General features: G+C 40.6%; 1 protein-coding gene across 8 annotated transcripts in view; it reads right to left on the reverse strand.

Moving 5' to 3' along the window:
* The window catches only part of LOC115338960 (KAT8 regulatory NSL complex subunit 1-like), a 36,172-nt gene that overhangs the window by 2,525 nt on the left and 7,417 nt on the right, over positions 1-26,230 (reverse strand). For 3 of the 8 annotated variants that reach the window (XR_003922586.2, XM_030008111.2, XM_030008115.1), the window contains exons 2-12: positions 21,931-22,072; positions 19,103-19,285; positions 17,920-18,050; positions 11,143-11,338; positions 8,783-8,948; positions 7,508-7,672; positions 5,460-5,635; positions 2,776-2,897; positions 2,489-2,543; positions 1,825-1,937; positions 540-768 (exon numbers count right to left, since the gene is read on the reverse strand). Coding sequence is in view for 7 of the 8 variants with exons in the window: in XM_030008111.2 (XP_029863971.1) it covers positions 540-768; positions 1,825-1,937; positions 2,489-2,543; positions 2,776-2,897; positions 5,460-5,635; positions 7,508-7,672; positions 8,783-8,948; positions 11,143-11,338; positions 17,920-18,050; positions 19,103-19,285; positions 21,931-22,072 (1,678 nt within the window). In the remaining variant the exon portion in view is untranslated. Of the gene's footprint in view, positions 1-539; positions 769-1,824; positions 1,938-2,488; positions 2,544-2,775; positions 2,898-5,459; positions 5,636-7,507; positions 7,673-8,782; positions 8,949-11,142; positions 11,339-17,919; positions 18,051-19,102; positions 19,286-21,391; positions 21,415-21,930; positions 22,073-22,849; positions 23,008-26,230 lie in introns of those variants that run through there. The other 5 variants (XM_030008116.1, XM_030008113.2, XM_030008114.2 and 2 more) reach the window with 5 other exon arrangements.

Here is a 26,230-nt window from a genome sequence, read left to right on the forward strand (position 1 = left end):
ATCAAGAGCCTGCTTTGCCATCTCCGCTGACATTCCTTGTTTTTCACAGTCTTTTTATCTGAAAAGGCTTTCAAAGCAAACACTGTGCCCTTGAGCCCAAACCAGGGACAGATCTAGTACAAAGTGCAAGACTGTGCTTGTAAGACTTCGTAAGACCATCCCTAAGGAAGAGCAAAAGGAACTCCTCTGGTAGTTTCAGAATTTAATCCTTAAAGTTAACTCCTTCTGCCAAAAAGCATCCCATGATGTATGCAACTGTCTGAAACTATTCACTGTCATGTAGGTGGCTCAGTCCAACCTACTGGGAATAATCTCAAACTCCGCATCAATATTGGTTTAGAATGATTTAAACTACGACAAAAAAGAATAATTTAACATACTGTGAATGCTTTAACCAGCCCAAGTCTCAGCAGACACACAAGCTGAACTGTCTTTTGAACAGTGTGAAGCTCATGTAGCTTTCAGAAAACTTACTTTATATACCAGTAAAATTGGTTTAGAAAAGAACACAGCTGACATTTGTTACAGCATAACCTCACCTGCACTGCTTCATCCAGCATTTCCAGGGAAGATCTGGTACCTTCACTGCAAGACAGCACCATTCTGGTCTGACTGTGGACAGAGAGGGATTGCAAACTGTTGCAAGTCTCAGGGCTGCACAAGCCAGTAGAAGCGTGCACATACAGATCATTAAGGCCATTAAATCCAGTAACTGGAGATGCTGGCTGAGGCTGCCCAGCCCATTGGCCATCCGCTTTGTTGGAGGACCTAAAGCAAAGTAGTATTTGGAGCACAGTCAGTTATGTACAGCAAGAAACTGAAATAAAAGATCACTGTACAGTGAAAAATGTAAGCTTTATCCCCTCCATACAAGGAGATGAGATCATATTGCCCAATTAGTGCTTTAACTAAGTAGCCTTTTCGCTCCTATCATCTCTTCAAAGAACATCTCATGGCTTCTTGGGCAATCACTGTCCATTTCACTCATCCTGAGCCTGAAGAGAACAACTAAGCATTAAGAGAGAGTAAAACCTCATGAAAAGAAATAAGATAAAAACCAAAAAAACCCCACACCAGCTACTAGAGACAAAACTGCTATAGCTGAAGCTGTCTGGAGGTACGCCAACATTCTTCCCCGGTGTGACCATGCTATTTTGGCCTTTTTCCAGACATATGGATTACTAACGGTATGACCCGTCAGTCCTTCTCCCCACTCAACTGCTCAACAACTTGTGAAAATATCAGACAATTTCAGCTCTGATAGAGGCAGGGATCTCAAAAATATGAAACTCTCAAAATTTAATGAAAGCAGAGACAGACCTACTACTGCCCCACTGAAGGAAAGGCAGAGAAGAATTCAACTTTTACCCCTGCAAACAGAACACATGTACTTCTGGACACAGAACAGATCGTTCTTTGTCCAGGCAACAGGTAAAAAGGTAAGGGAGATGCAGCAAATGAACGGAAAGCAATCTCCATAGCAGTAAGTTCTGTCAAACTGATTAAGTAAACCAGAGGAAAAAAAGGACGGAAAAAGTATGCAGTACTACAGTTAACACAAAGCTCTCAACACATGAGCCTGAGCTTAATATGAAGCTGATTTTTAACAGGACTGTGACATGCTGCATTACTATTCTGCTGATTAGGCCCTATTTTAGCAATGTTTTGTTTTTATTATGTAATAGACTAATTATATGAGCAAAATGATGAGCACCTAAGGATTTCTTCATTCAAAAGTAACTTCTTGAATTGGGATCTCTGTACAATTTAAAATTAAGAACAAATAAAGCCACCTTATTCTGCGTCTGCTAGCAAGAACGGTACCTGCTTCCCCGCTTATGGTAAGTAGCTGCGGCCCAGGAATCCCAGCAGGCTCGTTCAAGATCTTCATATTTGGAGTGATGTCTGGAGTACATCTTATCAGAAGTATCCTCCAACTAGGAAGAGAAGTTTTAGCCAAATACTTAAAGCATGAAAACTTGCCTGCAGGCCAAGCCTACTGTTTTAAAAATCCAGGTAAGCAATATTCAACCCATTCAAACCGTCTGGGAACCAGCATATGCACTTTGTATCGCTACCTCATTTTCCTACTTTTCATTATGTACTGAACCAGGAACTTGTTTGTCAGCCCAAGTTGTCAGGAGACAGATGCAGGCTGTTGTATGCACCATATAAATAGCTGCCAGGGGCATTAAATCATGCACAATGGAAGGGTTTGTTCTGCCTGCAGCTAGCAGCGGTGACCCACAGCTGACGTTCCTAACAGCTGACATGCCACCACAAGCCTCATCTCTGCTGCCCTTCCACTGGCTTCAGACGCAGCTGCATCAGGCAGAATGGAAGAGCATTTCATAGAGCAGCTTTGCTTACTGGGCTGGCAGAATTTATTAACTGGGCAAGACTGGCTCTAGCATTCCCAATGTACCATTTGCACCTTCTCAGAATGACTACAGACATTTGAGACAAACTGACAAAACTGTTTTCTTACCTCAGAGTCTGCTTGATTGAAAGGCTCCAGTTCCTCAAGCTCCACTATCCTCCAGCTGCAAGAGGTAACCCAAGCTAAAGATCACTTCAAAGAAAAACGCATTTGGTACTAATATTTAAGTCAAAATTTTTTTTTTTTTAAATTACATGCTTTTTTTTTTTTGTCCATTAGGAATAATTTCCTTATGTTATTTCATTGAGAAGAACAGCTCTCATTCTGGCCAACTAAAGCCATTTCCTCCTGTCACCCACAGGAGAGAGGATCAATAAGGCCTGGTCTATAGGTACCTTGGTACTACGATCTCTTTGTACTGAGGCTTCTCCACTCGAGTGGCAGCTGCCATTGACATGGGGATCACAATGTCGTCGATGTCATAGGAACGCTCTGCTTTTCTGCTTTTTGAGGACTGCTGAAACACAGAACAAGAACACCCCACGCAGAAAATTTATGTTGGCACAAAAGCATATTTGAATATACCACAGAATACAACTTCTCTGTAACAGCAAGTGCAGTGGGTTCTTTCCATTGTCACTGGCGTTCAATAATATTTTGGTCATGTCATGCAACCTCTGTGGTTCAGTTTATTCCTATATGAAACAGGATAATACTTACCTACCTCAGTGGGTGGGATTTCACTTATAACTTTGTATATACTTAGGTCATCCGTGTACCAAAAAAATTGAAACAGGCAAAGAAAAAGGCTATGATGATGATTCAAGAAGTAAGAACCTGTCATTCCCTAGACTAAAGGGGCTGTACTTGTTTTGCCTTGCAAAATAAGGTCTGAGAAGGAAAAAGTAAAAAAAAGTAAAACCATGGAAGAAGTCTACTTTCCTGAGGCTGAGGATACCGCTGTTGAGACAACAACTCGAAATATCACAGCATTTGGGCTGGAAGTCACAAGTATTTCCAAACTAAGGAGCAAGGCTCTGGAAAAACATCCTAGGAACAGTGAGATGAAGAGACCCCTAAATTATTTTGAGATGCATTTTGATCATTTTGTGAAGAGATCCATATATTGTGGTTCCCTGCAGAGCTGGAGATTAGACCTGCAATCCACAATGGAAGTGTCCCCTTTACTTATAAGCCAAAAAGAACAAAAAGAACTGTAGTGTCTTGGAGACTTTCTCAAACAAGCATCCTTTTGTTTCTAGGTAAGAGGCCAACCACAAATTGCAGTTCTTGGTGGCCACAAGGTTAGCTCTGGTTTACTACTGATGTGATATTCTTTAAAAACCTTAATAGACACAGGACTACTCAGAAGCACCCTTAAAAATCTGGAAGCGGAGACTGTACCTGAAAGAGCAGCTTACAAAAGAAGCAGCCAACTCGCGAGTTGAACTGTTATATCTTCTGTGCACCAAAGAGGGAGAACAGTACTTGCAAAGAAAGCACTAACAATGTGGGAGCCATAAAAGCAGAAAAACGAGTAGCCGATGCAAGTGAAATGGGTATAACAAGGACTGCAGGCTCCGTGGAGGAGCTCACTACGCCTTTTTACAGGAGTCATAGAATCATTTAGTCCAGTGAAGATCCACAAGCACTGTGTTGATCTCCATGAGATGGACCTGAAGCACAAAACAGTCAAACATAGAAAAAGCTTCTTAGAATCACAGAACCACTGAAGTTTGAAAAGACTTTTAGTATCTCAAGTCCAACCATTAACCTAACACTGCCAGATCCACCACTAAACCATGTCCCTAAGTGCCACACCTACACGTCTATTTAAATATACCCCCAGGGATGGCGACTCAATCCCTTCCCTGGGCAGCCTGTTCCAGTGCTTGACAGCCCTTTCATTGAAGAAATTTTTCCTAATATCCAATCTAAACTTCCCCTGGCACAACTTGAGGCCGTTTCCTCTTATCCCACCACTTGTTACTTGGGAGAAGAGACCAACCTCCACCTCACTACAACCTCCTTTCAGGTAGTTGTAGAGAGCGATAAAGTCTCCCCTCAGCCTCCTCTTCTCCAGGCTAAACAACCCCAGTTCCCTCAGCTGCTCCTCATAAGACTTGTGCTCTAGACCCTTCACCAGCTTCACTGCCCTTCTCTGGACACACTCCAGCACCTCAAAGTCTTTCTCATAGTGAGGGGCCCAAAACTGAACACAGTATTCGAGGTGCGACCTCACTAGTGCTGAGTACAGGGGGACGATCACTGCTCTAGTCCTGCTGGCTACACTATTTCAGATACAAGCCAGGATGCTGTTGGCCTTCTTGGCCACCTGGGCACACTGCTGGCTCATATTCAGCCGGCTGTCAACCAGCACCCCCAGGTCCTTTTCTGCTGGGCAGCTTTCCAGCCACTCTTCCCCAAGGTCTGTTTCTGTCAATTGGACTTAACAGTTACCTATAAGCAAAAAGAAGAAGGGAATAGTGGTAAGGGTAGCAAGTCTGAGCCCCGGTCCTTCAAGGTCTCCTTTGCTCAACATGCTTGGAGAACCAGGAATTACTCAGTGCCTTCCTAGAGAAGTGGTTGTTGCACGGCATATTTTTTAATCCTCCGCTACTTCTAGAAAAACAAGAAAATGTTAAAGATCATCTCTTTGCTGATATTCCTGCTTCACAGGGGGAAGGCCGTAGCAATTAAGTCTCTACTATTAATTTGTAGCCAAATAAAACTGTAACATTATGTATATATAGCTATTTGCTTACAAAAAAAAAAAAAAAGGAATATCTAAAGTATTGTCAGTACTAAAGGTGAAACCCACCAATCTGGCTGGGGAAGTAGTGCTGCAGGCACGTAGCCAGCTGAGCGCTGCCTGAGGAACAGTGAAGCAAGTAGCTGTTACTAACACCAACATCCAAACTGCATTTCCCAGCAGTCCATCAGCAGGAATGACCCTTCTGAATTCCCAATGAGTCAGCAAACCCAAGGCAATGCTTGGTAAGATAGGTGTCCCCCAGATCCTCTCCAAGGCTACTCCCCTGTTGCAGATTCATTTGCCACAGCTTTTGTTTCAACTCACCACTGCTGGGCTGCCAGTGAAAGGGATCTGGCTGGAAGAAGGAGCTGGAGGAGTCTCTGGGTGCAAGGACGGTGCGTGGTACAAAGAACTGTATTTATGTGCCTGAGGACTGGAAACAGGAAAGCTGCGACTGGATGTTCCTTCAAGCTGCCTTCTCCCTTCAAACACTGCACCTGTTAATAAAACACAAACAGAAAACCCAAGGTGAAGTCAGGCTGACTTAAAACCGGTTGGTGATGTTGCTACCCCTGTAAGGTCACCAAACCCGCCCTGGGGAACAGAGCAGAACAAATGTTGCCATTAAGACTTCTGTTTTACATTTGTTCTCTAAGTGAAGCATCAATGCTCTGCAGCACTGAAAGATGCTAGCCCAAAAATGTTACTTTTGGTGGGCATTTCCAAAAATAAAGTGGAAGGTGAAGTAGAAGTTACAGCCATCAAGAACTGCACCTCTCAGTCCAAAATACAGCCACTTAAAAACGCTTTCTTCACTGTCAAAATGGTCAGGCTGGTCCTATTTCTAATGATCACTCTGATGACGAACCACACTGATTTTAAGACAGATGTACCCTTCTCCCTGAAGTTCTATATAACCTCAGCTTGATATGCTTTTTCTACATCAGTTAACTTGTTATTCTTTCTCCCATTTGCAACTGGCTTATTCCATGCTGAATAACACAAACGGAGCAATCTTCCAAACCAATTGTGCCAAATTACTCCACTATTCAAATCCTTCCTGAGGATCTAGCTCTGTGAGGCTCTTGGAGAGTTAAAAATATATGAAAAAGTCATCCTACATTACTGCATCATCCATTAGAACACACTCTTCATGGCAGGTATCTACACCCCCATACACGCTGCCTGTAAATAATAATAGTTTTTCTGTAGTCTTGTGGCTAATTAGTTGAAAAAAGGAAGGAGGTATAGAAAGATAAAACAGAAGTCAAACAGCTGCTGACCAGGTGATAGAATCTATACTGGTATGTTATTCAAACATCCTCTAGTAGGTTACTCATATTTATTCAACACTAGCCACCTGCTTCATTACATCCTGAGCTGATTATTGGAAGGATGATATCTCCAGAACACTTCTCTTCAAAACCAACATCCTTCCCCATTCCAAGCTAAGTAACCTCAGCTCAGGCTGATTAAACATCATTAAATCAAGTTGTAGCTCAGATTGTTAGGGCCAAACACACAACCTGAGGCTGCTGATGTCCTTTCAGCATGGAAGTTGTTTTGAGGGTATGTGTGTGTGTGTGCTTGTTTTGTGGTGTTTTTTTGTTGTTGTTTTTAAATACTATCTGGTTTGTTCATGGTAGTTTGCATCAGCAACCACAGAACCTAAAAAGTATTCCAGATGCAGCAACTGTGTCCCTTAAGAATGTCAAGAACATGGCCAGCTTGCAGTCCGCACATTATGTTACTTTCAAAAAATGCATTTGGCTTAAAAACATGTCTTTTAAAGTCAAATGGAACACCAACCCTAGTTCATTTAAAAACTAGGATGTGTTTTAGCTGGGTTTTCCTCTTCCTGTCTTGAGTTGTCTGTCACTTAAACTACTGTAGACCATTTAAAAAAAAATCAACAACTCTGATGGACCAATGAAAAAAAAATTAGGCCTTCCAAAACAGGAAGAGCAGCATGCAACTGGAGCAGCAACTGCTATCACAGCAGAAAAAAAGATGCCAGAGTTTTGCCGGGCAAATACCAATCTACTCTGCTTTCAAATAAAGGTTCATAAAAGCTTCTTTTTGGGGTTGCTCATTCCCTTGAAAGAAACAGAGAACTGCAAGATTTATTTATTTTTAATAACTTAGCTGAGGCCAGTATTTCTGTGTCCTGCCAAGAGGTTCAGATTTTCTGTAGTTTGCAAGATGCTGGACTCAGTCACTTAGACATTACTATAGCACAGAGTTCAAATTATCTTCCACTGGAAGAAAGGGAGCCACTTCCTCCACTCCACCTTGACTGGTTGCCCTCAAGTACTGGTTAAAAGCCCACATTTAGTTTAACTTCAACTCAAATTCCATTTTGCTTAACTTACGGGAGGCATCCAGGAGCGACGAGTGTAGCTTTGGGAATGTGCTGTTAGTTGGATCTTGCTTCTTTCCAAAACAGGACATCTTCAGAGTCCTGAGTTCACGGCTCAGTAGTCTAGGCAATCCATCCTCTCTTAGTAAGGTTTCAAAGTGCAAGTGGAGAGGGTTGCCTGAAAGTAGGAGAACCAAATTCTTTTGGTAAGCATAAAAGTTACCTCTTTTCACATACAGCACGGCATACACATCCTTAGCAATTCACACCTGTCAGTACTTCAGTAAACAAATGAAGTGACACAGGTAACTACAGTAAGCATGGTCAATTGCAGGCTCTCACCCCATGTATGCTGTGACAGAGTGAACAGGATGAGCATGTCCCCAAAGAGCAGCCTCTGCCCTGGCCTTCTGCAACCTGCCACCCTACAGCCAGAACCTGACACCTCGCCATTGAGCTTCTCACCCTTACGCTAACCTGAATCATATCCAGCTACGTATTACTTGTTTGCATCATTATTTAATGAGCAGAGGTGAGCTTGTACTTTGTTTTTTAATGATAAAAGTATTTTTGGAGAGATGCTCTCATAGTTGCACAGTAGAAAGTGTTTTCCTCACTGTCCCTTAACCTACTTAAAAACTCCTTAGTGCACATTCTTGCTCTTCCACGGTTAAAGGCACTAGCACTACTGCAGCCACCATCATCATTTATTTAAACAGATAAGATTCCACAGAGCATAGTTCATAAAGCAACCACAGAGCACATCTAGAAGGCCACCAATGTTTAAATAACAGGAGCTTAGACTCAAAACAGTGATTTCACACTCGAAGCTGGTGCTAGTCATCTACCAAACAGCTGCCCCACAGCCTGTCAAAGTCACCATTAGATTGAGTCTTTCAAGTAGCCCATCAGCACAGGGGTTTAACAGGAACTTACAATAGTTGTTCTGCCAGCCTCCAGAATTAGAACGTTCCTTGCAGAAGACAGCTGATCCTGAAGAAGTGCCCTAAGCTTACATTAAACTAGAGATAGCAACTGCCTCAGATGCAGGCCAAGACACAACATGGTTTCCTAGGCTCAGAAATCTCCACGGGCTGCGTCCTGGGACTGAAGATGTGTGTCTGGTTACTATGCAGAACATCACTGGACATTTTTCATTATCCTCTAGAAACACGCTTACAACTCTGTCAGCGTATTTTTAACCTCCTTGCATGTAAGGAGGAATAACAAGGAGGGCAGCGGCACAGCAAGGGATCCTCTTCCACATTATAACATGTGATCTACTCACCGTGAGATAAAGAGAGTATGGGGTGGAAGCCAGAGTCCAGGAGGGCTACGCGCTCTTCTAGGGACATGGTATCAGGGTCTATTGTCTGGACAGAGGCTTTGCAGCTACACAGGATGCAAGAGCTGGGCCATTCACAGCTGCACTTCACAGTGAGAGGTTTCAGTGGCTAGCAGAAGAAAGGAGATCAAACACTTTAAAAGGGAAACGTGCTTCAGATTTAAGTAAAACTGAAGTTGAGATCCAGTAACTCCAGTCTGCTTTCTACAGGTGCACTAGTTTCCATTCACTAAAAAAGCAAAAGCCAGGCAAGTTAACTGTAACCAAGCCACAGATCTGCGGGATGAAAAATAAAGTCAAGACCCAGGATCAATGTTAAAACAGTGTGCAAGGGTACTACCACAGGCTATTTCTCCTTCTGACCATGGATGAGCTACCTTATTAAAATAATTCAGTGTGTTAAGGAACACATTGTGTGATTCTTTACTAGTATTTCCAAGCCAACAGAGCTGCTCCTCTGCAACTCCAGCAAAGCCTAAACACTATTAAATATTAGTCATTTAGCTTAAATAAGTTTTAAACAGAATGAATGTCTTAGAGTCATAATGTTGTGAGATTCGGTATATAGTTTGTTTAGCATTACTTCGTGCAAGTAGCTAGATTTGCGGAAGCCTTCGGCCGCAATCTGTGAACTTTTGCCTAGATATGCTGCACTTTTACCTAGTTAAGCAAAAGAGGGCCTGCAGAGCCAGCGCAAACCAGGAGACAGGGAGGCTGCAGCCACCAGCAGAAGCTGCAGCTTGGCAAGATAAGAACAGTTAACAGCCTGCCTGGAGACAGAGAAGGAATCCAATACGGTGTTAGAAGATCTCAGACCAGAAATCACCATTGGACCAAAAGGTGCGCAAAGAAAGCGTGAGGGGCGGGGGCATAGATTGTAAGGGTATAATTGCCCAGGGATTTCTTTGTTCGGGGTCCCTCTCCAGAGGCACCCAGCTCAAGCTGTTTTCTTCTGGCTGTACCGTCTGAATAAATTATTTTTTAAATAAGTTTCAATGCCTGAGATTCTGCTACAGGAAACCTAGGGTTCAAACTGCAGGGATTATACCAGACACCTGTACGGCATGAATTACCTTAATATTTAATAATTTTCTTTTCAAAACAAACACCTTTGCACCTTTTCCCATCCTGTTCTTCCTCATCTTCCTTAAAGGCTTTTTGTAGCTCTGATGCTTCCAAAAAACTTGATAAAAAAACCTGTTAGGCAAGCAATCCACCACTAGCAGCGTCTATTATTCTGAGCAGTATTGTCTTATTTTCCACTTTTCCTCACTTGCCTGTTTGGAGTGTAAGCTGCAACCACAACAGCCCTGATGTCTTTGTTCCACCATTTCTCCCCACACTGTCGCTAAGACACACCCGGTGCCCCTTCCCCATCAATATATCAGGTTCCGTAGGATCAGTCAAACCAGAAGAGGGAGCATTAATAATGCTTTTACCTACAGCCTACGCAGACTGAATTAAATTGTACTGGCTTTGCACTCTAGTGAAACAAAAGATCAGACTGGGGAAAGTAACACAACTTTTAAACTTTTTGTCTTAAATCTGCAGCTTGTTAAATACTTGTTACTTGTAAATCAATATTTGAGGAAAAGGCTACAAACAAGCAAATAAGATATAAGCAGTGTAACAAACCACCACTTGCCATCAGACAGATATTACCACACACATTCTTTGTCAGAATTAGTACATTAAACATCTTTTAATCATCAGGTAACTCACAGCTAGGTGTCCAAGGAGCACTTAGGTTCATCAGGCTTGGTAGCTCAGCTCAGCCTTCAAACAACTACAACCCAGTTACACTCACACACCAGCTTGCCAAGTCTTAACTAAACTAAGGTTATATATTTCTCGGGTTTTATTTTTGGGTGGGTGGTGGGTTTTCTGTTGTGGTTTGGGGTTGGGTTTTTTTTTTTTTTGAGGGTGGTGGTGGTTTATTTTTCCCTGGACAATTCCAAGGTAATCAACTCCAACAGGTAATTACCAGAAGGTTGCTGCCCATGCTAAAGTCTGAGGTACACTCTAGTCACTGTTACTCAAAAAGACCTGCTGCCTTATTTTTAAGAACAGAAATCTAGAATCAGTTTCTAAACCACAATTAAATAGAGAACTCATTACTTTTTTGACATACCTAGGAATTTCTTCTAAAATTCTATATGAATTTTAGAGAAGTGCTTGGAAAACACTGTACTAAAAACCAGAGTCCAACTTTATGATAGTTTCTGCTAAAAATAAATAAAACCACACATTCTAAATAAAAATGCAGCATAGCTTAGTAACCACATGGCAAAACTTTCACTTACCTTCCTGCTGAAGTGAGACACAGAGGTAGCTCGGACAAGCTTGCGCTTGTTGTATTTGCAAACTGGGCGGATTCTAGCAGCAATGCAGGTATTGTCCAACACAGAAACAAGGTTGTTAAGTGGGTTTGCTTTGCCAAATCTCTCTGCAACATTCACGCTGATCAGAGAACTGCTGCTGGAGGAGCCAGTACACCAACTGCAACCAAATGAAAAGCAACTCACTCAGAGCAAGAGTAGTAAGTTGTAATTCTTTATTTATTATTGCAGCTGTGATGCCCAAAGGCTCCTTAGTATTCACATCAGCAGCTAGGGCTTACCAGTTTTGTTCTCATCACATTTTTAGTCTTTGCTACATTCTCTCTCAAGGGGTATGTAGATTTCAGAATATTTCATTCTCAACATAGAAATGGACACTGAAGGATCTTAACAGCTATATTTTCATCAGTTAAGGGCAGAAAGTCTTAAAGCCATTACAGATGTGGTAGCCACTAGTAACACGTGCTCTTTCTCCAAAGACCTTCAGTCAGCAGCTCAATCTATCATCTGATAATAACAAAATCATTTACTTCCCATAAAAAAAGATAGCCATTAAATCTAAAAACATTGGCAAATATTCTTTCCATTTCTCTCTGTTCACCATGGAGTTATGGTTAAATCTACAGTTATATTTAAATAAGCAGATACAAGTTTATTGCCTTTTAGTATATTCTTCTGGAACCATCTGTAAAACATTGCCTTTGTAAAAGATCTTCTCTTTTTGTCATTGGTCATGTGTTCATATTAGCAGTTAAAAACTTTATTTACCCATTACATTTGCTGGTCCCAATCAAGCGCGATAATTTTTTTCTTTGTTTGCATAGCAAATGTTCCAGTAAAATTAGAAGTTTAAAATCTGTATCTTTGTCAGGTGAACCAGAAAGGTTCTAACTGGCTATTACAGCTCCGTGCTGAACTGTAGGACTGCCAGGCAGAAATCAACATCACCAGACATTGACCTGAGGTAGTGGTTGGTGACAAGTCTTTAGAACAAGAAAAAACCCAAGCCTCCTCACCTGCCCATTCTTCACAAAATGAAGAGTTGCTGATTTACATCCAAGTTAGATCACGTTATACTGTTGTCCATTTGTTTTCAGTTTATAAGCCAAATCCTATTCAGCTATAAACATATACACATAAGGAAACAAATCTGTAGAAAAGATGTGCTTAAAGAGACCCGAATTTCCCCAGTGACCTCTTCTTAACTGCACAAGCCAGGAAGATAAAATTTCATGGACAAGTAAGAAGCAAAGTGCAAGTGAGAAAGTATTCCACAAAAAATATATACTACTGATGTTCCACAAGTAAAACCAAACTAGTTCTATATAACAGGGTATGATGAACCTCTGAAGTCTATACCAGATCTGCATGAGACTATTCTTTCCCAATGGCCTCATGCCTCCTGTTGCCCTACACAGAAAACACAGGTTTGCAGCGAAACTGGTATACATATTTTGGACCTGAACAATTCCAAACCACAGTAACTTCCACAGTAGATAGCTCAGGTAGCGGGACAAGGTTGCTGTAATGAGATGTCACTGCCCAAACCTGAAAGAACTTACTGCCTATGGGATCCAAACAGGCCATCTCACCTGAAAAGTGACTATTTAAGAAGATGTAACAGCCAGGAGGATTTGTCTTGGCCTCTGAAACCAGGACACTGCTCTACAGCTCATTGCCACTCTTGCTCCAGGTAAGTGGAACAACAAAGAAAGAAGATCCCTGGCCAGAACCACAGTTACTGGGTTCATCTCCATCAAAAACACATACTCACTCATGTGTCTGCATCTGCCCTATTGTTATTTGTCAGACAAAGAAAATTAACTTCTAATGCTAGGTTTTTTTTAATTGTAGAGCATTCCACACCTGAATAGCATAGGAAAAGTTACAGACATGGGTAATTTTATTTGCAATTTCTCCATATGTCTACTTAGTCTCACAAAATAGCCTTAGATTTCCACTGTGAATTTTTAGTTAGGAGTATACCCAATGATCCTATAAAAGCTAGAGATAACCAGACTAGGAAAATCCAAGATATATTTTCAGTGTATCATAGACGACTTGGGGTATAAGTGTCTCAGTGACATTCTGAAAGCTTAACTCTAGAGAATGCTTTTAAACTTGGAATCAAGTGTCCCAGACCTTGTAGTCTTTTAAGTGCATTCTAATGAAGTCTCATCAAAGCCTCCAAGGGGCTCTTGTGAATAAAAATTTTGAGATATTTCTATTACCTTGTGTGTTAAACAGGAGGTTCAATGTATCAAAGTTGTATACAGAGAATTCTAGGGCTCTTACTCTTCCGACTGCTGAATAAAGCTCTGTATTAAGAAAGTTTAAAAATACAGGGCACAGCTTGTAAAAGTCCATGCTTTCAAATCTACACAAGATACAGTTTTCCTTCCAAGAGAGGCAGAAGCTTCAAAAGCCATTATTAGATTAACAGAAACAAGACAAGCAAGCTACTTCAGACAGTGTTTCCAACACAGAGGATGATTTAACTAAAAAAATCTGAAGAGAGAAAATATTTAAATTTGGGGATCATGTTACATATATCTACTCATTTAGGAGTGATCAAAGACAGATCATACTACACTCCACAGGAACTATCCACCGGAACTTATTTTTACAAGTTCCAAAATGGAAATCCTGATTCCGAGTATATGGTCAAAAACCTTTGGTCTCTTCCCTGATGAGGTCCAAATGAATTCCTAGTATATGAATAATTCCAGTTTTGGTACTTGAGTTTCACGCTTATCTTGGCATGTGAGCTGGATACAACCAAAGTTCTCAATTTTTCCAGAGTCTGCTTATTAGGGAACTGCCTTCCAACACAAGCACCCAGCCAATTCTACTGAAGAGTAAACAGCACTGAAAAAAGTCTTAAAAGCATTTAGGCACCAGAAACAAACAACAGGGCCATTTCGTTAATATCTTAAGCACAGTCTCTTCAAGTTACACTACTTGTAACTCTTCAAGTTAACTTGAAGAAACTGTGCTTAAGATATAAATGAAAACACCATGTAATGCTGCATTTGCAAAAACAGGCTACAGTGATGCATGGTAGCAAGTTTGAATTGACATAACCAGACCTAAACAAAAGAGCAAGGCTCTTGTTACATAGCAAAAGATGACAGGTCCAAGGACTAAGGTAGAACAGAAGGGTCCTAGCAATTATCCTACTGGTGTCTGGCTCCTGGTTTCACACCATGGCAATTGTTTCAGAGAGAGCAGAGCAGCGGTTGTTCAACCTATTTGCAGCACAGCAATCAACCATCACTCCCCACAAAATCAGAACTTCACCGGCTCCAGGAGGTCAATTTAGACATTCACATTCTTTCTAATAGAACTATTAATAACAGCCTGCCCTATAAGCAGACATGCATTGCTGATAAGGGAATATGGAGGTGCTCCTCCCGGGGAGCAAGTTCAAGCTGCTTCTACTTTTTCCTCTTCAGACCTTTCATAGAATTAGCTGTTAACCAGACCCAGGCACTGGAGGCCTGGCAAGAGCTTCCTTTATACAAGGAATAGCAACCACCTGGTATCCCTGCCAACCCAACTCTTCAGCCTTTTGGTTTTTCACAGGCGGAAACATGCACTACCAATTCAGTTTGTTTTATCAAGACTGGTAACTTGCGTATAATAAAACATACAATGCCTTACTTGCAATTAAGAAGATTAATTGCAAAGGGAGCAAGCATAGGATTTCATGGCATACAGAAGCAGAAAATGGTATTTCAGCTGGGTTTAAGATCACTACATACTTCTTAACTCTTCAAGTATGAAATAGAGACTCAATACACCACACTGCAAATAACTGTGGATTAGAATAGCCATTTAAACAGATTTAGACTTTTATAATTTGGTCTAATACTTCCAGAATCCTCTGGATTTCTACAATATAAGTCAAGGGAAAATGAGGTTTATTATCTGCAGAATTAGCCCAGAATAAAAGCACAACTACTAAAGTATCTACCTTCAGAAGATTACCAATCTTGAAGCTCAGGACTAATCTGCTACGAATTTGTTAACCTATCAATCACTGCAGCAGAAACACAGAACTAAGTGTCTGCTTTGAATAATCCATACTTTCTGTTCCTTCATTCTACTGCAGTCCAATCAATTCTAGGCTGAAACTACCACTGTTAAAAGGCAAGCTAGTTTTACTGAATGAATACAACAAGAACAACCTTTACCGGAGCTGTCAATGAAAGAAAACAAACTGTTGCCTAAGCAAAACACAAGATGTTTTATTTCATTAGGCAACATATCAGCCTGAAGCCTCTGCATGTTGTGATTACTCCAATTCCAAATCCCCAAGACTAAAGCTCAACCAATTGATTATAAGAGCATCAGGTACCTCAGGAGAAGGTGCTGATGATTTGCAAGAATGATCACACTGGATCAGACCAGAGGTCCATCTTGCCATCTTGCTCAGTATCCTGTGGAGCAGCTGGGGTAAGAATGGGTAACGAGAAAGGGATGCAGAGAAGGCCTGGTGGTCATTGGGAGTTCTTGAAAGCCATTCCACCCAGCATCAGCAGCCTGCCACTGAGATGGCAGTGAGGAAGAAGGGCACAGCAACCCGGGGACACGGATGCTTCACATTGCCAGGCACATCCTGCCACAAGCAGGTAAGTCCAGGCCACCAAGTGCCAAGGTGCCTCTGAACACTTGGGAGGGTGAAAGCAGCTCCCTGCTGTGCTAGTATGACATAGGCAAACCAAGGCTTTGCACAGGACCGTCTGTGCTCGAACTGTTTGTTCTTCACCCACCACAATGACAATGGCAAGATGTGGCCCAGGAGGATCTGCCTACATTAACAGAAGAACACCAGGTAGGTGGCTCTGCATGAAACAAAATGCAGTGGCCCTGAGGGGATGTCTAGAAAATAAGAATCAGGCAAGTACATACGATACATACCCTAGTGCTTTAAAGAGTCTCTCCCAGCACCTTTAGCTCAAACCACACTTAGCTTAGGTAGTCCCAGTGTATTTAGCAGCTTTCAGTGAATCTTTCTACCACACAGCAAAACGGAGACTGTATCCAGCTTTTTCAGGAGAAAATTTTTCACAGAAAATGGACTGATGATGACTTTACAGAAAACATAAGGAAAACCCCACAAGAAATAAAAGTGTTAAGTACCCCAAACTTTACTCAATTTAATTAGCAACTTGCCATAAACTTGATGACATACTTGTTTGAAATGATGCAAACTACAACCCAATTGGTGCTATTCTGATGTTGAGACAGCTTGACTGAAAATGGAAACACAGGATGTCAAGGACTACTCAACAGTATGTATCTTCTGAGTCAGTGGGCTCCAATCTTTTCTCACTTTCAAACTTCAAAATCTTTCTATTGAAGTGCCAACCTGCCTTCTTGGGCATTTATGCCTCCTTAAACTAAACTTGCTCATCTGTCTTTTGCAGATCCCTTAAAGTCTACAGGCATCCAGGACCACAGACTGAAAGTCTTCTCTCTAGATGTAAACAAAGTTGACAGGGGAAGGGGAAAACTCATTTGCGACCCTTCTTTGTAAGAGAAGGCTTGAAAGGCCACTGAGTTGCAGCTGTGTGCTTATGAGAAAGAACTGAGAAAGCAGCACGCATCTGGTGAAGGAAAGGAACATTTTCTTCATAAGACTTCAGTGCAAGTTTCACAGTGTTATTGTCTGTACTGGGTTTACATCCCTCCCTCCTATCGCTGCTTCATCCGATTTATAGAGGATCAGATACAAGGAAGCAGAGAAGGTTTTGGCTTTTTTGGAAGAGGCACTAATTCCTCCCTCTCCCAAGAATAACGTGGCAATAGGTGGAGAAATCTTTACAGAGGTGAAACACAAGGAAAAGAAATAAGATCAAAAAAACCTTCTCAAACAGAACAGCCTAAAAAGCCAAGAAGATATCACAAAGCTAGACATGAAAATGGACCAGTTGGAAGAACAGCATGGTAAATCATTGGGACAATGTGTGCATTTCATGGGCATACTTTTGAGGGAGCTTCTCTTAACTGATACATCCAGTACTCCATGGGATGAAAAGCTTATTCAGCAATTCTACAGACTAAAGTTTGCCTCTTGCTACTGAGCTTCTTGAAGACCACTGACTGCTTGCACAGGACATGTCCTCAAGAATTAAACCAAACTGAATGCTAGTTAAACACTGAACAACAGAAGGAAAGTTCCCAGTTTATTTAAAAATTACTGCCCCCCACCTCTCCCCAGGGTTTAACAAACAATTGATCAATAATATGTTTTTTATTACAGATTCAAGGCTCCATAAAAATATGAAGACTTAAAAGGCTAAACTCGAGGTATCTCTTCAACACCAACAAGACAGGTAAGATTTACTTCTCCATATATTGAAAATCAATAAGCAGAAAAATATGTTCTATATTCTACGGGAAGGACACTCAAAAAGCTCAGAAATCCACTCATTAAAAACAAAAATCAGGTCACCAGGATGCTGTACAGCATTCAGCCTTAACCTACACAGGCAAGGTACACTTTGGTCATCTGTGTATAAAAAGGAGGTAACATTTCCAACAGGCTGCCTACAAGATAGGCAACATCACCTATATATTTGGCAGTTTGGGGCGTTTCAAGTGCTTATTTCAAATTTTTACAACTGAACTGAACATACAGAAGTCTTCTAGCTAAAGTTCCCTTTCTTAGCCACTATCACCAATGCCTTAAATATGAAATTACTTTGATCAACTTATAAGAGGAGGAGAACTAACCAGGTAAACACTCTGTTGACTTGGCGGGGTGACGTGACACAGGCTCTGAGGGGTGCTGAAGACCCACTGATGGGGGTGCAGGAAGGACTTTGACACATAGTCTTTCCCAAAGACTGTGTAAGATGAGAGGTCTGCAAGAGAAAAATGAAATCTCAAAGTCAGTAAAGCTTAATGTGATAATGACTCTGAAGGATGAGGGCAGAGAGGCGAAAAGCCCAGAAAACCAAAAAAGCAGAGTAATCTAAGGAGCATTCTGCAGTTAAAACACTGAACTTAAATAGGCCCAATGTAAACAATCACATGCAATTTAATCAATCGCATTTCAAGTGACAACCTCCAAATCAATCTAAGTTCATATTTTACATGCATTCTTAACCATCACAAAGTAAGTATCACAGAGCTTTTCTTTCTCTGTTTTATAAGCTGGAGATTATTTTCAGAGCAAGACGGCCTCATTTTTGAGCTATTCTGCTTCTGCAAGTAGACAAAAAGCTTATACTGTACCAAAATCTGTACTAAATGCTGTACTAATTTCATAGAAACTTTTCAATATTTTAATGAAATACTAATATTATTTAAGAATATTTGATGGTTCACACAATTATAAACTCACTGGACATGATTTTGAAGTGTCAAAACCTAAATACTTTTGATTTCCACACCATTAAACCCCCATACTTTCAGTTTACTGTATGCATATATCTACAAAGATAAAAGAGCAACATAAGTAGTTTTCCCTCACACTGAAGTATCAATGTCACAGCTTTGTCAATCACTTTCCACAGACCTTGCACAGTAAATTAAGATTCACAGCAGATTTCTGTGGTGTTTGGGTTTTTGTCTTGTGGTTTTGTTTTGCTTTGTTTCGGTTTAACTTTGGATGACTAAGCATACACAAAAGTACAAGAGGTTTTTTTAAAGCAAAAAGGTGAAGCAAGTTCAGTTATCACGTGTCAAATACAAAGAACTGGTAAGCTGATATCAGCTGATAAATTACTATATTAAAAAAAGCAAAAATGAGTTTTAAAAACCCATTAAAATAGTATACTAAAACCAAGTTATTTGATGTGATTTATAAATTTGCTTCCACCAATCATATGGCTGTTGATTTAAGACTTGGTTTAATGAAAGTTTCTTTCTTTGCTTCTATCACTGCAGAATTATGTGTTTCTTGATTACTGACCTTCTTCTGCATATTAAACAGGAAGTGGGAGGGAACGGCGTCTTCTACAGGGCACCTTGGGATAGAAGATGAAGGCAAGAGCCACTTATTCTTCTTGGAGCTCACCAGTGACCTAGAACCCAGTTGGCCCTGCTTCTTCATTAGATCTCCAGGCTGCCGGTCACCACCAAGGACTACTGGGCCCTGGGGATAAAAAGCAACACTGAATTCCACTCACGGAAGCCACAGCACAACAAATATTTCTTAAGTATACTCTAAAAGGGAAAGAAACAACTTGAGTTACATTCCTATGGCAACTTCATTAATTCAAAACGTAAATGTTCTCTCTAACCTAGAGAAAGGAGATTGTGCTGGTTTCAGCTGAGGTAGAGTTAACTTTCTTCATAGTAGCTAATATGGGGTATGTTTTGGATTTGTGCTGGAAACAGCATTGATAACTCAGGGATGTTTTAGTTATTGCTGAGTCAAGGCCTTTTCTGCCTTTTCTTTTCACACCACCCCACCAGCAAGTAGGCTGGTGGTGCACAAGTTGCACAAGAACTATCCTCTGCTGCTAATACCATATTTCCAGCTGGGGTTAAACCACAACACAGTTTAAGGAGGAAACATTACTAGGCCAACATCAACGCCATTCTTCCTAGAAGAGCTGTCCACAACTGTGGCTCATAATTAACATGCTGGTTTCAAGGTCCTCCATCTCTGCTCACAGCTACAGGGAGGTATAAATGAGATCAGCGTAAAGGAAATCAAGGCATGACAGTGCCCACAGGACATTACTTGCTCAGTATTATTGGTCATGGACCAGCAGACATTGGTGACTGCTATTGTAGACTAGACTATTCAGAGAACATACACTAATTAGAATAACATGGCAGTAATCAATGAGTACTGCTCAAAAGATGACGATTGCCATGAAGAACACCATCCTCCCTTCACACTATTTCATTTCTATTTTTATAATGGGTCAGGAGAGCTGGCCGCTCTGCAGTTCAGTTTCTCCTGCTCCAGTCACACATACACCCTTCATCCTTACCAGCGTATGCCTTGTGGCACACGCGCAATGCTCTAACACCAACCTATTTCTCTTGACAATCTTCTCTGTACTCAACAGCAGCCTAATAGTTTCTCACACCAGCAAAATGTCGCTTTAGTAAGAGATCAGTAGAAAGGAGCTGGAAATTTAACATTCCTTACAGGGAAATTTAATGTTGTTCACTGTGTAGTCTACACTTTATAGCACCTGTGGTATAATTACACACATACTTGTGAATGGAAGAAAATATTACGCAGAACAATTAACTTATTTCATGCATTCGCATTCATGTCTGTATAAACATCATAATTGCTTGAGAACAGTAACTGCTTTACAGTATATTAAAAGATAATCATAAGCTAATCTGGTTAAAGAAATACTGAAATACAGCCAAGACAAATTCCAGTTACTCAGAAAAGATTCAAAGCATCTAAAAAGTTAGTATTCTCCTTCATCTCGTTGTGCTGCATTAGAGACTAATGTTATGAAAGTCTAGGGCCCTTAGGAATCATTATTTTCCATAGCATTAGAGTAGAATCAAAGAGAAATTTAGATCAGAAAGTAAACCTGGAGGTCATCTAGTCTAAGCCTCCACTCAAAGCAGGTCTGACTGACCCTCTCATTGGCTATCCTAGCCAAGAACACCAATAAATTAAGGCTTTCCTCACCCAAGATCTTGCAGGAGCACCTACAAAAGTGTACAAGGAGTAAGGCTATACAGGCCCTGCTCTTTACCTTTGCGAGACACACATTATACCCCAGTGGAACAATAAGTTTTAAGTTTATCAAAAAAGTCATCCAACATGTTTGATTTATAAAAGCTGATGCAAAAGGAAGTGCATTTATCCAGAGAACACACACACACATGCAATGAGGACAATAATTAAAACAGTCTTCCTTCCGGACAAAGAGCAGGAGGAAGGAACACACTCAAGCCAAGTAAAAATCCTCACATTCTGCTTTTTTCCCCCCACAGTCTAGGGAAATGAGCTTTTCTGTTTACACTGAAAGCCAAACAGATTCAAATCATTTCAAATCAGAACATGAGAATAACTTCAAACATTCAGAAGCACCTTGAAAGAATCAACTCAAGTGTTTCCAGAGACTTTTGCAGTAGATTGAGAGGCTCTCAAAAGGGGAAACCCCAAAAGGCATTTCAAGTTTTGAAGATGCAAAGCTTTGTTTAATTTTTTTCCAGGCAATCAGTCACACAGAAGTAAATATCATTCCAGTCAAGAAATGAGGATTCATCCTACCTATTTTCTACCATAATGCTTCTCAGATATTGAAGTGAAACATTAAAAGATCATGACCTGGAAGAAAAGCATAAAACTTGTGTACACAGTGTTCTGAGATTTCATGTGCTTTAAATTGATAATACTTTCCAGCAGGCATTGAGGCTTAAAATATAAATGGTACCTGTGAGTACCTCTGATGGTACCCTAGCACTATGCCAGTTTAGAAACCAACACTTGGAAGGACCAACTTGGTGGCTTATGCCACTGTGGAGCCCCATTCCATTACTGAGCTGCTCTGCCTGGACAAAATGATGAAGTGAACCCCCCCCCCCGCACACAGCAAGCTCTTACTACGATCTTTGTGAAGTAGACAGAAATCACAGCCCTCAAAAGATAAAGGTAACACCTCCTACTGCTATGGGACTAACTCAAAAGCTCTCACGCTTTTTCCCCCCTCACCCTTATTTCTACAGGGAAAATACCATTCTGCTAAAGAAATAGCCCATTAATAGCTTCCAGAGAACCTCCCAAGTCATAAAACAGAAGGCTAAAATTACCTTGGCAGCACGAAGTCGCTTGTAGATATCTGTCTGCTGTCTTATTCGATACTCCAGATCAGATATTTGAGCCTGCAGCCACGTCCAACGGCAAATAATGGCTGCTCTCTCCATCGCCCACTGGCACTCCGCATGGCGACGTCTGAAAAGCAAAAGTTTGCTAGTGCTTATCTCTTAAGTAACAGTTTCAACACTACAAAAAACAATGTGACAGAAGTTCAAGAACAATTTCACTATTAAGAAGCAATTAAGAGTTTGTGGGGGATATAGGACAAATTAGTTTCCCCCACACACAAATTCTACCAATGTCTAGCCTTAATTTAGAACTCCTATCCCCAAGATAGAGTGGTCAATACAATTTAACTGTGCAAAAAAATATATTAAAGAGGAGCAGATATCATTATTTTGACTATCACAAACCAACGCAGGAATCTAGCTCTTTCTAGGTAAGTGCAGAAACAACTTCTCTCCTCTGCAGATTTGGGGGCTGGAAGTCACAAAAACAACTGCCCGAAGGGATGAAGTCCTAGCTTGTGCTGCTGACCACAGCAGGATAACCTGTATTTGTGACACTTCTCAGAGCTGTTTGTCTAATGAGTTCTTAAAAACCTCTACTGACAGAAATCCCATGTGCCCTTCAGGAAGGTACCCCAGTGCTTCACCACCTCAGCTGCAAGATTTTTAGTCTATTGCTTCAATCTCTGCTGCTGTAACAGAAGACCATCACATCAGTGCCATGTAGAACACCTGATTTAAGACACCCACACACAGATAATACTTTCTTTATACTCAGAGTAAGTATTGTCTTCACTGAAAGTTACTGTTTGAATGAGGGTTTACCAAACAGTACCATACACTCTAGTGGGTTCAGCAGCCGATGTGCTGTGTTTAAGCGTCAAGCACTGTGCAGTAGCCTTACCAGCCTCCCAAACAGCATCTCTGCTTGTCAGTCAGACCCTTCAGGCTACAGCCAGCCAAGCAATGACAACCCAAACTATGGCACTTTAAGGAGCTGTCATGCCTAGCACGAACAACAGCCTGTAGCACCTGCTATAACACTTGGCATGTGCATTATACCTATAGGGGAGAAAAAAAAAAAGGCAGATAAGATCCCACATCTAACAAGCAGTTTGAATTTCTTTTGCTGAAACAGAAAAATCAACTTGCATAACAAAGTTTTTTCATAATTTTAGTATTACAATTCCAGTTATACTACTTACTAAACAGCCCCACAAACTACTATATCACTACGAACTGAAGCACACAAGCAGAGTTTATTGACAAGAGCTTTTCCACAGAGGGAAGCATATGATGCATGCACATTCTCGATCCACAACAGGGAGTTTTAATACGCAGCTCCGCATTCAGTGACCTAGGGCTCTGGGCAATTCTCGGTGGCAGCACTGTGGAGGGGAGAGCTGGCATCACAGCCATGGAATACAGGACAAGGCATGCCTTTGTAAGCTGCGTGGGATCCTACAGCAAGGTCGTTCTTATAGAATGAAAGTGTTGTTCTCTTTCAATATCTGCACCCACAAATAAATCTACAATCCTAAGACAACCTTGTGACTCAAAGACTTCCTCAGAGTTTTATTTCTAAGCAAGTAGTCTAAGAAAGATTTTGTAGCTCACAAACACTAAATACACTTAGCATTTGATCTGAATTTACAGAGATGAAAAGAAGCACACATTCAAGTAATCCTCATAATATAAACAAAATACAGCTACACAATAGTACTTCAATCACTGTAGAGGTAGAAATAATGGCTAATGCAAACACCAATCCACAAATGGAAGCTTATGGAAGCTCTGGTGTATGCTTTTGCTATCACCAATAGTTTGCAAAAACTTCAAAAGTTTTTTAGTGCAGGCAGGAATCTACCTGCAAAAGAATAGGAATAAAAAATTTTCAAGTTCAATTTTCTGTTCTTAACTCAGGACCATTCGCTTCACAATCTGAAGTAATTCAACTGAAACCTCTTACTGCCAACCCCATGGTGGGTTTTTTTTGCTCTCTTCAGAAAGCACATGACCTACTTTACCTCAACAGTAAAATGGCTAAAGAACAAAGACCAGATAACGATTAGGGCTAAAACCACTTTTGAGAAATGTTAAGAGGCTCCTTTTCATCTGTGTGGGGAGTCTGCTGTATCTGCACAGGATCAGATGTGGCTACAGTTTAAGAACTCTAATTTTAATAAAGAAACACATCAAAGAATTATTTAGAGCAATATATCAAATCTAAGAACAGAGCACTGACTGAATGAAAAAATCAGATCTCTCAAAGAAAAACTTTAGATTTTCTTTAAATTAAAGCTTCTAGAAACAATTGGGAATCAATGTGAGCAGAGAGATGAAACTCAGAAGGGGCCCCAAGCTAAGGATGCAGCTTCGAAGCAACTTCAAAGAGTCCAGTTAGCACATCAATAAATGAGTCTTCTGATTGACAAGTTCATGCCAAAGGGAAACCAAGCCACGATTTGACTGACCAAACACCTTGTAATTAGGCTTTATCACAGGAAGCTTAGCTGATAGGCACTCCTGAAAACAGACCAACTTTTACTGATGCAAAGACCTTAACCCAAATGCTGTACCTTCAAAGTACAGTTTACCATCCAGCCTGAAATCTGGTTTATTGCAGACATTTCCATTTAATTCAGTTTTTGAATACTACCATCTTCCTCTTCCAAAGATCAGGGTGTTGCGGTTGTTTTTTTTTCTCCTCCATACTACAGCAAGAGCATGTTGTTTCAAATGGAGCATCTAATCTGTTCTCTCAGTCTTCAAATAGGGCAACGCAACATTCAGAAATTAAGGTGAACAGGCCTACTTTACTAGATAAAAACAAGCACTGTCCAAAAGCAGCCAGTAAAAAAAGCTTAAAAGTAATTCTGAGCTAAAGACGTCTAAAAAGAAATTAAATAATAGGAAAGAGTTTTCAGGCTACAATTCCATTTGGAATTGGAGAACTGCCAGAACTCCTTCCAACTCCACTCTGATTAAAAAAAATTATAGCTGATAACAGGGAGGGGCAATAGAAGATGTTAGTGTCCTGGGAGTTATTCAGCCTGAGAGACCACTGCATCAGCTGGTTAACACAGAGCCATAGGAGGATGAAAGGCAAACTGAAGGCTGCCTCAGAACTGCTACTTTAGCCTAAGAATTCATAAAGGTACCAGTATATAGTGTAATATAAAAACCTGTTATAATCAATTGCAATAGTCTGTGTCCGTGTAAGTCTTGATTTTTTAGGGCTGGGTAAAGTGTCTCACATATTACATGTTAGCTGACTACACTTTAACGTAGAGGAAGAACAAGGGAGGCAAATGTGTGACTCATACCAGGTTGCCTGCTGGGCTTGCAGTCTCAATTTTTCTTCCTAAAGAGCATGGTATACTAGCTTTACTTGCATTTTTCCATTCAAAGCTTTAAGATATGAGTTAATCTTTCCCAATTGCTTGAGAAGAGTTAACTGCAACAAATTCAGTACACCAATGAATTCTTTAGACGCACCTTACTGAATCTCTCAAATCCAGGCAAGTCCCCAGAAGACCCAAATAAAAATAGTATGATGCAATTAGAGTTTTAAAACCAAGTGCTTTTCAGATTCTAGTTGTACAGAAAATTAAGAAAATCCCTGTAATATGAAAAGGAGTCTATCTGTAACAATAGCAAATTATTAGTACCAAATTGCTCTTGGGGAAATTCAGAAAATAAATTAGATCAGACACCAAGCATTCTGAAAAAATGCAAGACAATCTGTGGGAGCATTCATACAGATAATTAGCTAAATTTCTAGTACATTTACTACCACCATTATGCAGTTGTCACAAACAAGCGTATTAGTATTTTTGACAAATCACAGCTTCCCACAGCCTTGATAATTGCTGTACTTTAGTACTAAATCAATTAAAGCTTGGATAACTGTCAGTTTTCTTTCTCTCCCTAGAGAAAGGGTAGCAAACACACAGGTACTGAAATAGGTCACACAGAAATTGAGTTTGATTAAACTGACAAAAGTTAAGTGACACAGTACAGACCCGCTATTTAATAGCATTCAGGAGAATCCATTTTCCAGTGGATTAACAGGCAGTACATTTCTAGGGTATTACAAGAGAAGAACAGAAACTGCAAACAAATGCATGAATAAAATGGCTTGGTTATCTCATACTTTTAAATCAAGGTAGCAAGCTTCCCCATTTTATGCATATATAGTTCAATGGAGTTTATGACTTGAACACGGGACATTGTAGCTGCTAACAGGGTAATGTCTGTCAGAGACGCCACTGGCAGATCTAAC

This window comes from Aquila chrysaetos, chromosome 3 (genome assembly GCF_900496995.4).
Source record: "Aquila chrysaetos chrysaetos chromosome 3, bAquChr1.4, whole genome shotgun sequence".
Classification (NCBI taxonomy): domain Eukaryota; kingdom Metazoa; phylum Chordata; class Aves; order Accipitriformes; family Accipitridae; genus Aquila; species Aquila chrysaetos.